Source organism: Notechis scutatus, chromosome 5 (genome assembly GCF_049901735.1).
Source record: "Notechis scutatus isolate UNSWTSFEM ecotype Mainland chromosome 5, rNotScu1.2, whole genome shotgun sequence".
In the NCBI taxonomy this organism is placed as follows: domain Eukaryota; kingdom Metazoa; phylum Chordata; class Lepidosauria; order Squamata; family Elapidae; genus Notechis; species Notechis scutatus.
The window spans coordinates 580,423-592,767 of NC_142013.1; the positions used below are offsets into that span (position 1 = coordinate 580,423).

The 12,345-nt window shown below is 51.9% G+C and overlaps 1 protein-coding gene across 1 annotated transcript; it reads right to left on the minus strand.

Annotated features, from left to right (window-relative positions):
- Positions 1–1,524: 1,524 nt before the first annotated feature.
- On the minus strand, positions 1,525–12,195 carry XNDC1N (XRCC1 N-terminal domain containing 1, N-terminal like). The gene is made up of 9 exons (XM_087965894.1): positions 11,813–12,195; positions 11,288–11,426; positions 9,692–9,847; positions 9,376–9,542; positions 8,120–8,196; positions 6,999–7,198; positions 5,673–5,748; positions 4,127–4,269; positions 1,525–2,878 (listed from the first exon to the last, which is right to left on the minus strand). Exons 1-9 carry the CDS (start codon positions 11,855–11,857, stop codon positions 2,697–2,699), a joined length of 1,185 nt encoding a protein of 394 aa, XP_087822020.1. The 5' UTR covers positions 11,858–12,195; the 3' UTR covers positions 1,525–2,696.
- Positions 12,196–12,345: the final 150 nt, after the last annotated feature.

Sequence of the window (12,345 nt, forward strand, 5' to 3'; positions counted from 1 at the left end):
GGCCAAGCCACCATCCCGCCTCCATGCCCTGAACATCCGTTGCTTCTTCTCCCGCCTTCAGGGGCTTTGAGAAGAGGTGGACCCCCTCCTCTTCTCTGGGGCAGCCCCTCAAATACTGGAAGGCCGCTCTCATGTCCCCCCTAATTCTTCTTCATTTCCTTTGGCCTTCTCGGCAGAGGAAACTAAGGGGTGCCCCCGTTGTGCCGCCACTCTAAAGGTGGCATTTGGCACGCAGGGTCCCTTCCTGCGTCAACCCATTTCCAGGCTCGGCAGGCAGAGGAGAAACCTGGGTAGCGTCTCCTGTACCCCACGGCCTCCGCCAAGCTCCCTCCAGCTGCCCAGGATGCAGGATGGCATGGTGGGCACCCCATCCACACCTGCCTTCCTGGGCCTTTGGGCGGCGACCCAGGGGGCAAACAATGCAGTGAGATTGAAAAAAAGAAAAAGAAAAGAAAACCTGGAGCCCCAGGAGACCAGGCCAAGGGCGCATCCAGCCCTGGAGTAAACAACGGTGTTGATCCAGAGAGCCAGGCGAAGAGGCAGCTTTGAGGGCAGAGAAGGATGGGAAGAGAAAGGGCTCAAGAAATCAAGGGCCATGAAAAAGTGTATTCCCTTTTGAAGTTGTGTGGCTGAATTTAAGCCTTTTAAAGTGATTTTACAGAATAACAGAGCTGGAAGGGGCCCTGGAGGTCATCTAGTCCAGCCCTCTGTCCAAGGCAGAGGAATCCTTATTCCACTTCAAACGGCTGTCCGGTCTCTTCTTCAAACCCTCCAGGGTTGGTCAGAGCAGCCACAACTTCTGTTCCACTGAGCAGGGGGTTGGACTAGAGGACCTCCAAAGTCCCTTCCAGCTCTATTCTAATTATTGATTCGTTTCCATCGTTGCTTCTCGTCCTGCTTTCAGACACCTTGCAGGATAAGTTGACGTCCCCTATTCTTTGTGGCAGCCCCTCAAATACTAGATGGATGGGCCTTGTTACCATTGCTTTTTATTTTAGATTTAGAAGGTCCAAAGAGAAATAAGAGTAGACAATGGTTGGAGTGAAGCTTAAGAGAGATATAGGAATTAGAGGCGTTCGTGGATGACCTAGTGGTAATTTTTAGAAGAACCTCTTGAAGGAATAGACATATTCATGGAAAAAGTAACAGGTTCAGGGGCTTTATGGCGGGTTTTATAATTAAGAGACGAAAGACAACAATTGTTGACAAAGAACATGAAAATGGGAAAACAAATGGAATTGAATTGGAAAAACCCCCCAGAGATAAATGTGAAATATATATGGGTATCACTATGACAAACAAGAATTGCATGTTATGGACAGACCCTGAAATATCCACAATGGAGGAACAGCTGGTGAAGGTAACAGAAATAGCAGAGAGGACAAAACTGATCTGATTAGAGAAAGTTCAAGTACGTTTATGTGACTGGATATTTTGCTGAATAAAAGAGAAAAATGAGCTTGCGATTTATGGCCTTGAAGATTAGAAAGACTGACGGAATGAAAGAAATTAAGATATAGCTTTATATATAAATGCATTTATAACCTCAGTCAAAAAGATTGGAAGGCACTTTCTATATACCGTAATCTTTTCTTTTTTTCTTTTCTATTTTTTCTATTTTCTTTCTTGATCACTATGCCTTCTTATTTCTTCTGGATCTTTCCTTCTTGTGATATATTTAATGTTATCTTGTTATATATTTCTACCTTTTCTTCTGCACAACTCTTATTTTATTCACAAGATTAAAATACAAAAAAGGGATTTTAAAAAAATGTAAAATACAATTAGACAAAAACATTTTTTTAAATGTGCATTAAAAAGACAAAAAACAAAAATGCTTATACATTTCTTCAATAAAATTACATATACATATATACATACACACACACACACACACACAAATCCTTCTTTCAGTTTGTATTTCAAGCAAGTTTTTGTGTACACATACAGACACACACACAGACAGAGACAGATGTGCAAAAGGAATCAAGCCAAACTGTTCCAGGAAAGCAACTTTCTTCTCTGTGTGAAAACTTCCCTTGTCGTGTTCCCGCTTAGATGCCAGCTAGGATTTTGGGGACAACCTGCAGCCTCTTGTGCCGCCCTTCCCCTCCCTCCGGTCATCTCCAATTCAGAGGACCAAGAGAAACCTCCGCCCCGAATGCCACAAAACCTGGGTGGCCTTCAACTGAAGGCCACGAGCCTTGAAGCACCCCTTCCAGAGGGACCCCCACCCCGTGGCCCCCATGCCAGTCCCTCTTCATCTTCACAGCCTAGCAATTCTTCCTCCCCACCCCCACCCCCCCCACAGAAACCCAGAGGCTCCTGAATCGAATCACACCCTTTCCTGCCTGCTGCAAATCATCACCGTCATCATCATAAAAAGCCGTCTTTTGGGCCAACAGGTTAAAACAGCCCCGATATCTGGACCTTTGAAATGTTCCAGTGTGTCCAGGTTGCAGGCCGTCCCTCTTAGTAGTAACTACAATCCGCTTTGAGGGGGACGACGGGGGCCCCAGAGGCAAAGGGCTGCGTATTTGTGGGTCCGGGGGTCCGCTTTCAGCGTCTCGGGTGCCTCTCTGAGGAGACCTGGAATCGGTTCGGCCACTCCGACCGTTGCGTCCTCTCGCGGTTCTGGGGACCTTGAGGGAGGGTCTCTCAGCCCCTCCCTTCTGGCAGCCGCCTGGGGCCGAGGATTAGGCGTCGTCTTCCCTGCAGCCACTGGCGTGACCCTCCACCTCGGAGGCAGGAAAGCGGCCTTGGCAGAGGGGGCACTCCACCCAGGACCCCCAGGCGGGGGACGGAGAGGCCCTCGCCCCCTCCACCTCTTCCCCGCAAGTGGAGGCGTGGGCGGGGAGGAGCTCGGCAGGGAAGCAACCTGGGAAGGGAGAACGCAAAGGGTGGGGACAGGCCCCGAACTCTGCCCACCAGCAGACGCTCCTGGAGGACCCACGTTGGGGTGCTTGACAGCTGACTCATAGTTATGACGGTTGCAACGTCCTGGAGTCACCTGAACAACTTTTGCAACCTTCTGACCAGCGAAGCCACTTAGGAACTGTGCTATCAACTGATTCACCTAACAATATCACTTAAAAACATCTCCAGGCCCCTCACATCCCGGACATAAACTGTTTCAACTCCCACCCTCAAAACGACCCAATAGAGCCCTGCACACCAGAACAACTAGACACAAGGATGGTTTTTCCAATGCCCTCCCTCTGCTAAACAACTAATTCCCTCCACACTGTCCAACTATTTACAAAGTCTGCACTACTATCACTATTATTCTTCCCATCCTTCCTATTAGCTATCTCTTCCCACTTATGACTGTAACCGTGTTGCTTGTATCTTTACAATGTATATTGTTTTATTTGTTTCCTAGTATGATTTGATTGCTTATTACTAACTTATGACTATCACTAAATGTTGTATCTTACGATTCTTGGTGAATGTATTTTATTTTTTTCTTTATGTATTCTGAGAGCTTTTGCACCAAAGACAAATTCCTTGTGTGTCCAACCGACTTGGCCAATAAAAGATTCTATCCTATCCTATTCCATATCATTCCATATTATTCCATTCTATTCTATTCTTCTCTCCTATTCTATTCTATTCTTTCCTATTCTATTCTATTCCTTATTCTATTCTATTCTATTTTCTCTATTCTATTCTATTCCTTATTCTATTCTATTCTCTCCTATTCTATTCATTCTCTCCTATTCTATTCTATTCTATTCTCTCCTATTCTCTCTATTCTATTCCTTATTCTATTCTATTCTATTCTATTCTATTCTATTCTATTCTATTCTATTCTATTCTATTCTATTCTATTCTATTCTCTATCACGTTCCTTCCCATCCCATTCTATTTAAATTCTATTCCTATATGCTTCTATTCTACCCTATGACTATTCTTAAGTGTTGCACCTGATGATTCTTGACTCTTGACGAATTTATCTTTTTTTTTTAATGGACACTGAGAGCATTTGCACCAAGACAAATTTCCTTGTGTGTCCAGTTTCTTTGGCGTGGCCTGCACACAAGGCGTTTTTTCCTCTGCCTTCACCACCTGCAGGGTTTTTCACCCTCCTGGTGGGACCCCCCCCTCCCCCCGAGACTTGGCTCACCTGCGCAGATTGGGCAGGTGCCCAGCGCAGCTCCTCCTCCTCCTCCTCCTCCGCTCTCTCCTTCCTCTTCCTCCCTTTCCCAGGTTGGTGGCTTTCCTCTCTGGCTGTGGGGTCTCTCCTCCCTTTGAGAACCATTCCTGGGCCTGAAGGGGAAAACAAACAAAACTCTTTTTACAGGCTGTCCTGCACTTACGACCACTTGTTCAGTGACCGTTCAAAGTTGCAAGGACGCTGGAAAAAAGTGACTCGGGACCGTTTCCATACTTACGGCCGTTGAGGCATCCCCATGGTCACGGGGTCACAATTGGGACCCTTCGCGACTGGTAATTGTGACGGTCCCAGCGCTTGTGGCCATCTGACAAGCAGAGTCAATGGGGAAGCCGGATTCACTTAACGACCGTGTTCCTAACCTAGCTGCAGTGATTCCCTTAACAGCTGCGGCAAGACAGGTCGTAAAATGGAGCAAGGACCCTCTTCACAACTGTCTTGCTTAAGAGGACCCTCCCCGTCCAGGTGGGTTTTTCTCCCCTTCAATGCAGAATCCCCATCGGATTAAAGTCTCTCCGCCGCCCCCTCCCCAATTTCTGACAAGTAAAGCCAATGGGGGGAGATGGATTTGCTTAACGGCCATGTGATTCATTTAATGACTGCAGCAGCAATTCCGTTAACAACCATGGGGGGAAAAAACTCATCAACTCAGGTGTGGTTCACTCAACAACCGCCTTATCAGCAATGGAAAATCAGTCCTCCATTGTGGCTGTAAGTCGAGGACTAACAGAATAACAGAGTTGGAAGGGACCTTGTAGATCATCTAGTCTAACCCCCTAACCCTACACCGTTTCTGACAGATGGCCGTCCAGCCTCTTCTAGAAAGCCTCCAGAAATGAAGCTCCCACAAGTTCAAAATAACAGAATAATAACAGATAATTAGAGTTGGAAGGGACCCTAGAGGTCATCTAGTCCAATCCACTGTCCAAGCAGGAGACCCTACACCATTTCTGACAGTTGCCAGCCCAATTTCTTCTTGGGATGTGGGATGAAGGTCCCACGACTTCCGAGGGCAACTTCTGTTCCATGGGTTGATGGTTCTCCCTGTCAGAAAGTTTCTCCTTATTTCCAGGTTGAATCTCTCCTTGGTCAGCTTCCATCCATTGTTCCTTGTCTGGCCTTCGTTTGCCTTGGAAAATAGCTTGATCCCCTCCTCCTCTCTGGGGCAGCCCCTCCTCAAGTATTGTAAGGCTGCTCTCCTGTGTCCCCTGGTCCTTCTCTTCCCTAGATTAGCCAGGCCCAGTTCCTGCAATTGTTCATCGAAGGTTTTAGCCTCCAGTCCCCTCATCATCCCGGTTGCTCTTCTCTGCACTTTTTCTAGAGCCTCAACATCTTTGTTTATAGTCTGGTGACCCAAACTGGATGCAGGACTCCAGGTGTGGCCTTGCTAAGGCTTTACAGACTGGTATTACCTGACTGCTACCTGTCGTGAGCCCCATAATCAAGCCTGCCAGAAAGCCAACCGGGCCCAGGGAAGGCGCAGCTCTCGCCAACTCACCGCCTGGCGCCGCCCTGCGATCTCCTCCTCTTTGTTTTCAAGCAGCTGCTCCTGGCGGGTTGCTCCTCTTTGGGCCCTGAGGGACGAAACATGCCGGCAACATAAACCCCACCGGGAAGGACTTGCCGGTTAAAGAGCAACCGGTGGCGATCAAGGCAGAATCCCACAACAGAAAAGGCTGCTCTGCAGGGAGCCTCCTCAGCGCCGAACTGCAGAGTAATTGCAGTAAAAATGACTCTTTTTTTCCTCCTCCTCCTTTTCCTCTTTAGACTTTTCCTTTGCAGGTTTCTATTCCCTTTCGCCGCCGGTTTGTGAGCTGCCCAGAGCCAAAAAGGACGGGGCTCCCACAGTAACTTTCCGGATACGTGAGAAAGATAGCAATGGCCCCGAGAGGCCACGGTGCCCCACTGGCCTCAGGTCACCTTGGAAAACCTCATCAGGCCCCCCCCCCCCCAAAACCTCCAGCAGGAGAGGGGGGGGACAAAAGGGGGGTGCTGTTAGCAGAGGGGCCAACAACAGGCTGCTTTGGGGGGTGGGGTCCCCAGGGATCTCTGAGCTGGGTGGGTTTCCTTGCAGGCGTTTCATGTCCCAACTACGGAACATCTTCAGTGCATTGACCACGTTACGTAGTTTGGCAATGAAACATCTGCAAGAAAAACCACCCAGCTCAGAGAGCATGAAGACCCCACAGTCCTCCTCTCCACCAACCCCACTCCCTCCTAGCACTGATGATGTTCCCTAGTTGGGTCACGAAACGTCTGCAAGCTCAGAGAGCACCGGGGACCCCACAGTCCTCCTCCATTCTGCAACCCCCACCCCCACCCTCCTAGCGCTGATGCTGTTCCCTAGTTGGGCCATGAAACGTCTGTCAGAAAACCACCAAGCTCAGAGAGCACCAGGGACCCTGCAGTCGTTGTCCTCCTCCTCCTCCTCTCCTCCTCCTCACCCCCTCTTCCTTCTCCCCTCCTCCTCCTCAACTTTTGCAAACCTTCCCCCCTCCTTCTAGCAGTGAAGATGTTCCCTCGTGGGGTCATGAAAGGTCTACAAAAAGCCCACCGGGATTAGAAAGCACCGAGGAGGCCTCGGTTCGACCCTGAGTTACCATTGTTTCCCTTCTCTCGGTCCCAAAGTCGCCCGGTCGGCTTTCATGCCTAAGACAGCAGGACTTGAACTCACCGCCTCCCGGCTTCTAGGCCAACCCTTTAACAACCACTCCTGGTAGCCTCTCAGGGCATCTCTTCTGCGGCCGGTCTAAGCAGCCCCTTTGGAGGAAGGACCCAGGGGGTGGCCCAGGGCCTCCCTTCTTCTCCCCCCACCCCCACTCACTTGGTGCCCTGGGGCTTGGGGCTGCCTCTCTGCTCCTCGCAGCCGGCGGTGGGGGAGACGCGGCGGGCAGGAGGGGGGCTCGCTTGCGGGCAGAGGCTGCCGCCTTCAGGACCAGCTGGGCTGGGCGACTCAGGCCACGGAGGGTGGAGTCCAGGTGCTGCAGCTGCCTCTTGAGTAGCCTCTCCTCCTGCAGGCTGGACCTGGGGGGAGGAGAAGCAAAGCAAAGAGAGTCCTGGGTGAATTGGGGGCCGGGGTCTCACACCCACCCCGAGTGGGAAAAGCTTCGCCCTGCCAGGATTCCAGGGCGCTGCTGAAGACCCACTTTCAGCCTCTTTGAGTGACAAGGGGGCAGATGCAGACGTGGGAATCGATGGGTGCTGCTTTCAATGCTTTCAGATTAGGTGGGTCTTGTAGGGTTTTGTTTGTTTGGAAAAATCTTTGTGAAACGTTTAAAAACATCCAATACAAAATACAATATTTATTAAGACGAAAAACACTGTAAACTTTACAAACCATTTTGACAGTCCTTACATGCCAGTTATTGTTCCCACGCATATTTCATATTCCTGGTTATTCTCATACACGATCCCCCTTGACCTATTCATTCCTTATTTATTGACTTGCTTATTTCTGTCATTTATCCATTTGTACCAGTTTTCCCAAACCGTGGAGTACTTTGAGTCTTCCTTTTCCTTTCATTTTAGAGTCAGTTTATCCATTTCAGCGCAATCGCAGATTTTTTTGGGATTATTAAACCTTCCGTGGGCATGTGGTCTCCTTTCCAGCATTGCGCCAGCACTAGTCTCGCTGTAGTGACTATGTGCAGAATTAAATACTTTATCTCTTTTGTGTAGTTTCCTTTTATTATCCGCAATAGGAAAACGTCTGCTTTGAAGTCTATTTGGAAGGGCGTAATTTCTTTTATCCACGTTCGTATTTTTATCCAATATTTCTTGATTTTCGGGCAAAGCCACCAGACGTAGAAAAAGGGGCCCCGGGACTGCTTACATTTCCAGCAGACCAGGCTTAAATTGGGTTTTTTTGTAGTTTTATTCCTGTTTCAAATAAATCAAAGAGTGGCCAAGCAGCCGGAGCGGCCCACGGCAAAGCTGGGTACTTACGACGGCCCTGTTGGAGGAAGGGTCCCACCGAAGACTCCGCTGGAGACCCCTGGCCTGGGGGCCGACTCTGGGGAAGGCTAAGGGGGAAACAGAGGAAGGAACTTACGAGCCCGAGGAAGGGGAATTGGGAAGGTGAGGAGGCGTCAGGAGGAAGGCAAAGAACAAGGAATAAAACTTCTGCGACTATTCACTCATGCAGACAGGTACGGTAGAGTCCTCGACTTACGACCACAATCGACCAACTCAGGCATTTGTTAAGTGAGTTTTGCCCCATTTTACAACATTACTTGCCACTTCCTGGTTAAGGGAACCACTGAAGTTAAGTTAGTCACGTGGTCTTTGAGTGAACTGGCTTCCCCATTGACAGAAGGCTGCAAAAGGGGATCACGTGGCCCCGGGAAACTGCGACCGTCGTAAATACGAGTCAGCACCTGCCAAGCACCTCGGTTTTGATCACCTGACCACAGGGGGTGCTGTAACGGTCGTTAAGTGTGGAAACCGGCCATAAGTCTTCTTTTTTTCAGTGCTGTTGGAACTTCAAACGGTCGCTAAATGAACAGTTGTAAGCCGAGGACTCCATTTCCATCCGGTCGCTCAGCAACCAGGGCGTGGGAGACGGCTGGGGAATTCTGGGACTTGAAGTCCTAAAGCTGCCACGGTTGGGCCCATCCTGCTCCAAGCGCCCTGTTCCGTTGGCCCCGAACCCAAGGGGGGGGGTTTCAAATTGGTTAACAACCGGGGCTGTGGGCGTGGCCATGCGAGTGGGTGGGCGTGGCTTGGTTGTTGTTGTTTTTTGCAGCACCCCCACCCTCCGTTTTGGGGCCTTCGGGGCCTCAGGGAAGCCTCGGGGGAGTTTGCTCCCGGAAAGCTTCCCTGGGGTCCAGGAAGGAAAAAAATGGAGGGTGGGGGGCCAGGACGCCTCCTGGGGGAGCAGTCTAAGGCAGCGAGGGGGATCCCAGCACAGCTGATCCTCAGAACAACTAATCGTCGGGAGGGGAGAAGGAACTCCTTAGGCGTGATTGGGCGGGGAGAACACAGTCAGCGATGTTGCACATGCGCCATAAGGACTGACCGGGTGGGGAGGGGCGGGACAGGGGGGAGGGGAGGGGGCCATCCTGGGACACCATTTGCTGGTTCTCCGAACGGCTCAGAATCACAACAACCAGTTCTACAGAACCGGTCTGAGCCGGCCGAATCCCACCCCTGCCTGAACCCCTTATGCATGTTTCTCCCCCCCCTCCCCCACAAAGGCCTACCTGACCCGGGGAGGGGGCTGCGGGGGCCCCCCGGCTCTCCTCTGTATCCTCCGGGGTGCGGAGGCGGATGAAGGCCAGGCCGAACTGGGCGTGCCTGTGGAAGGGCTGGCTGCAGGTGAGCCGCACACGGTCCCACTTCTCCGCCCGAGCGGAAGCCAGCAGGTCCCCTGCGCGAGACAACCAAGGCGATCTTCCGTAACCTGGGCAGCTCCGGCATGCTGGCAGGCCCCTAGAATCCCCGGGCTGGAAGGGACACCGGAGGCCTTCTAGTCCAACCCCACCCACCCACCCAAGGCCGACCAGCCCCCTCCCGTACCTTCTTTAAACATCTGGACCCCGGAGCGGTTCCTGTCCCACTTGGCATCGGCCGGCACCATCAAGGTGGTGGTCGGGAGGAGGGTGAGGTAATCCCGACCTGGAGGCCAGGAGGAGCGGCCCACCTCGACCTGGAGGAAAGCAGAGCCGGAGTTCCCTGGGGACCCAAAGCAGGGAAAACCCTCTTACTCTCCAGGGGAAGCCCCTCCGGCCCCTGCCCACGTGGCCCCCCCTTTCTCCTCCCTTGGGCCGAGTCACAGCACAGCCACCGGTCAGTTGCTCGGTTGCAGGCACAGCAAGCCCTCGGCTGTGATGACCCAAAGGGGCGTGGCACAAAAGGCAACACAGTAGTCAAATAAAGCAAGAAATGTCCTTTTAATACCTCCAACTTTGCCCCCAGTGTCCAGTTACCTTCGCTGGAGAAAAAAACTCTCCCCAAAACAGGCTTTAAATGAAGGAAATTCAGTCCGAAAACAAAGTACTGTACATACAAACTGTAAATAAACATCCACACAAAACCACACTGCAACAATTAGCCTGACAGGGCAGGAGAAGGAATTGCAGACTTGAAAGTCCAGCAAACACACACACAGTTGGGATGACACCAGAAACCCAGATAAGCCCCGACAAAGATAATTCACAATTCGCTCTCAACAGTTTGTTGTGCGCAACGTCCCTTTTTAAACACTGTGTTCCCAGCTGCAGCTAATGAAGGGAATCAGGGCCCTTTCCTCCCCGTTAGCCATGCAACCCACGTTGCTCTCTTCTCTGTTCCTCCTTGCGTGCCCTAGGATGAAGAGGGGGTGAGCCTGGGTCTTCCTCTGAACCCCCTCTCCCTTCTTCTACCTCTCCCTTGTTCTACCTCTCCCCTGCTCTGCCCAGCCGGACTGTGCCCTTCCCCAGTTTCCTCCACAGCCACTCCCACTCCCTGTCAGCTGCTCGGCCTCCCTCTCTGAATCAGATTCTGACAAGGGCATGACAGAGACTTATAGCTATTCATTGAATGACCATTCAAACTTACAGCACTGAAAAAGTGACTAATGACCATTTCTCATACTTACGACTGCTGCAGCATCCCTGTGGACACCTGATCAAATTTCGGGCCCCGGTTCATATTTATGACGGTCGCAAGCACCCTGGGGTAACGCGATCCCCTTTTGCGACCGTCAGACAAGCAAAGCCAATGGGGGGAACCAGATTCACTTAAGGACTGTGTGACTAACTTAACAGCAGCAGTGATTCACTTGACAAACGTGGCAAGAAAGGCCATGAAATGGGGCAACGCTCACTTAACAAAAGAAAATTTTGGGCTCCATTGTGATCGTAAGTCAAGAACTACCTGTATATGACAGTCTAAATCACTGACTGGATCTTCCTTGCATTTTATTTATCTTTTTTTAATTCAATTTTTTATACAGTTTGATTTTAAGATTGCAAGCCGCTCAGGTGGGCGGCCCATGAATTTAACAAATAAAACAAACTGGGCCCAATCCTTAGCCGCGACCTCTTGCTCCATGCCCTACAGAAGCGGGACACGAACCTTTTACTCCCCCCCATCGAAACAGCATTTCAAATCCCCTCCCTCCCCTCCGCTTACCTACGTCGATGTAGCCAATGCAGCCGGCCTGCTCCAGCTGCAACTCGGCTCTCAGCTGCCGGCTGCGGTCCAAGGGGCAGCAGAGCCAGGGCTGGACCCCTTCTTCCAGCAGGAGGTTCTCCACGGGGTATTTGGGGTCCTGGCCCAGAAAAGGGGGAAATTAGAGGAAAGCATTTCATGAAGGTTTAGTGTAGAGCAGGGGTGTCCAACCTTGGCCATTTTAAGACTTGTGGACTTCAACTCCCAGAGTTCCTCAGCCAGCTTTGCTGGCTGAGGAACTCTGGGAGTTGAAGTCCACAAGTCTTAAAATGGCCAAGGTTGACACCCCTGGTGTAGATACTCAAAGGCCTATCAGGTGCAAGGAACCTCTTCGTCAAATACACACACACACACCCCGGCCCTCCCATGCTCCTCAGCCGGGCCCAGAAGCAGACACGTGTCAGGCGCGGCTGCGTCCCCACGACCGGGCTGCTCGTCCGAGCTCTCCCCGTCCCCAGAGAGCCCCGGGAACCGAGGTCGCGTCACCTGCGAGGAGAAGGAGACCACGCAGCGGATCCTCAGCGGCGCCATCGCCTTCCCCGCCGCGCGGCTGGACTACAACGCCCATCAGCCCCGAACGGGGCTTTGCTTTTCCCGCCAAGGCCCGGCTCGACCCCGCCCCTCGCTCCGGATAGGCCGACGCTCTACTCGCTCTCTCACGTCATCCACCTCCAGCCGGCCCCGTCGGCCAATAGCTCAGGCCCGGTCGAGGCCGCCGGGAATGCCGGGAGGCGTAGTTTTTGCCCCTCGCCCCGGGGAGCGTCTGCCAATTCCTCTTCCCTGGGAGCGGCGTCGAAAAAGCGCGGATCCCTTCGAGCCCGGATCCCCTGAGCTGCAGCCTCTTCTTCAGTCAGGTACCCTCAGGACCCACCCTCAGCGGCCCCTTTCCTGTCAGCTTTTACATGGTTTCGTCCGAAGGGGAACACGGCACTTTTGGGACGGTCCCTGACGCGCGAAGACAGCCGCCCGCCCTCCAAGGCGGCCTCTGAAAGCGGCGATTGGCCGAGCGGGAGCCGAGG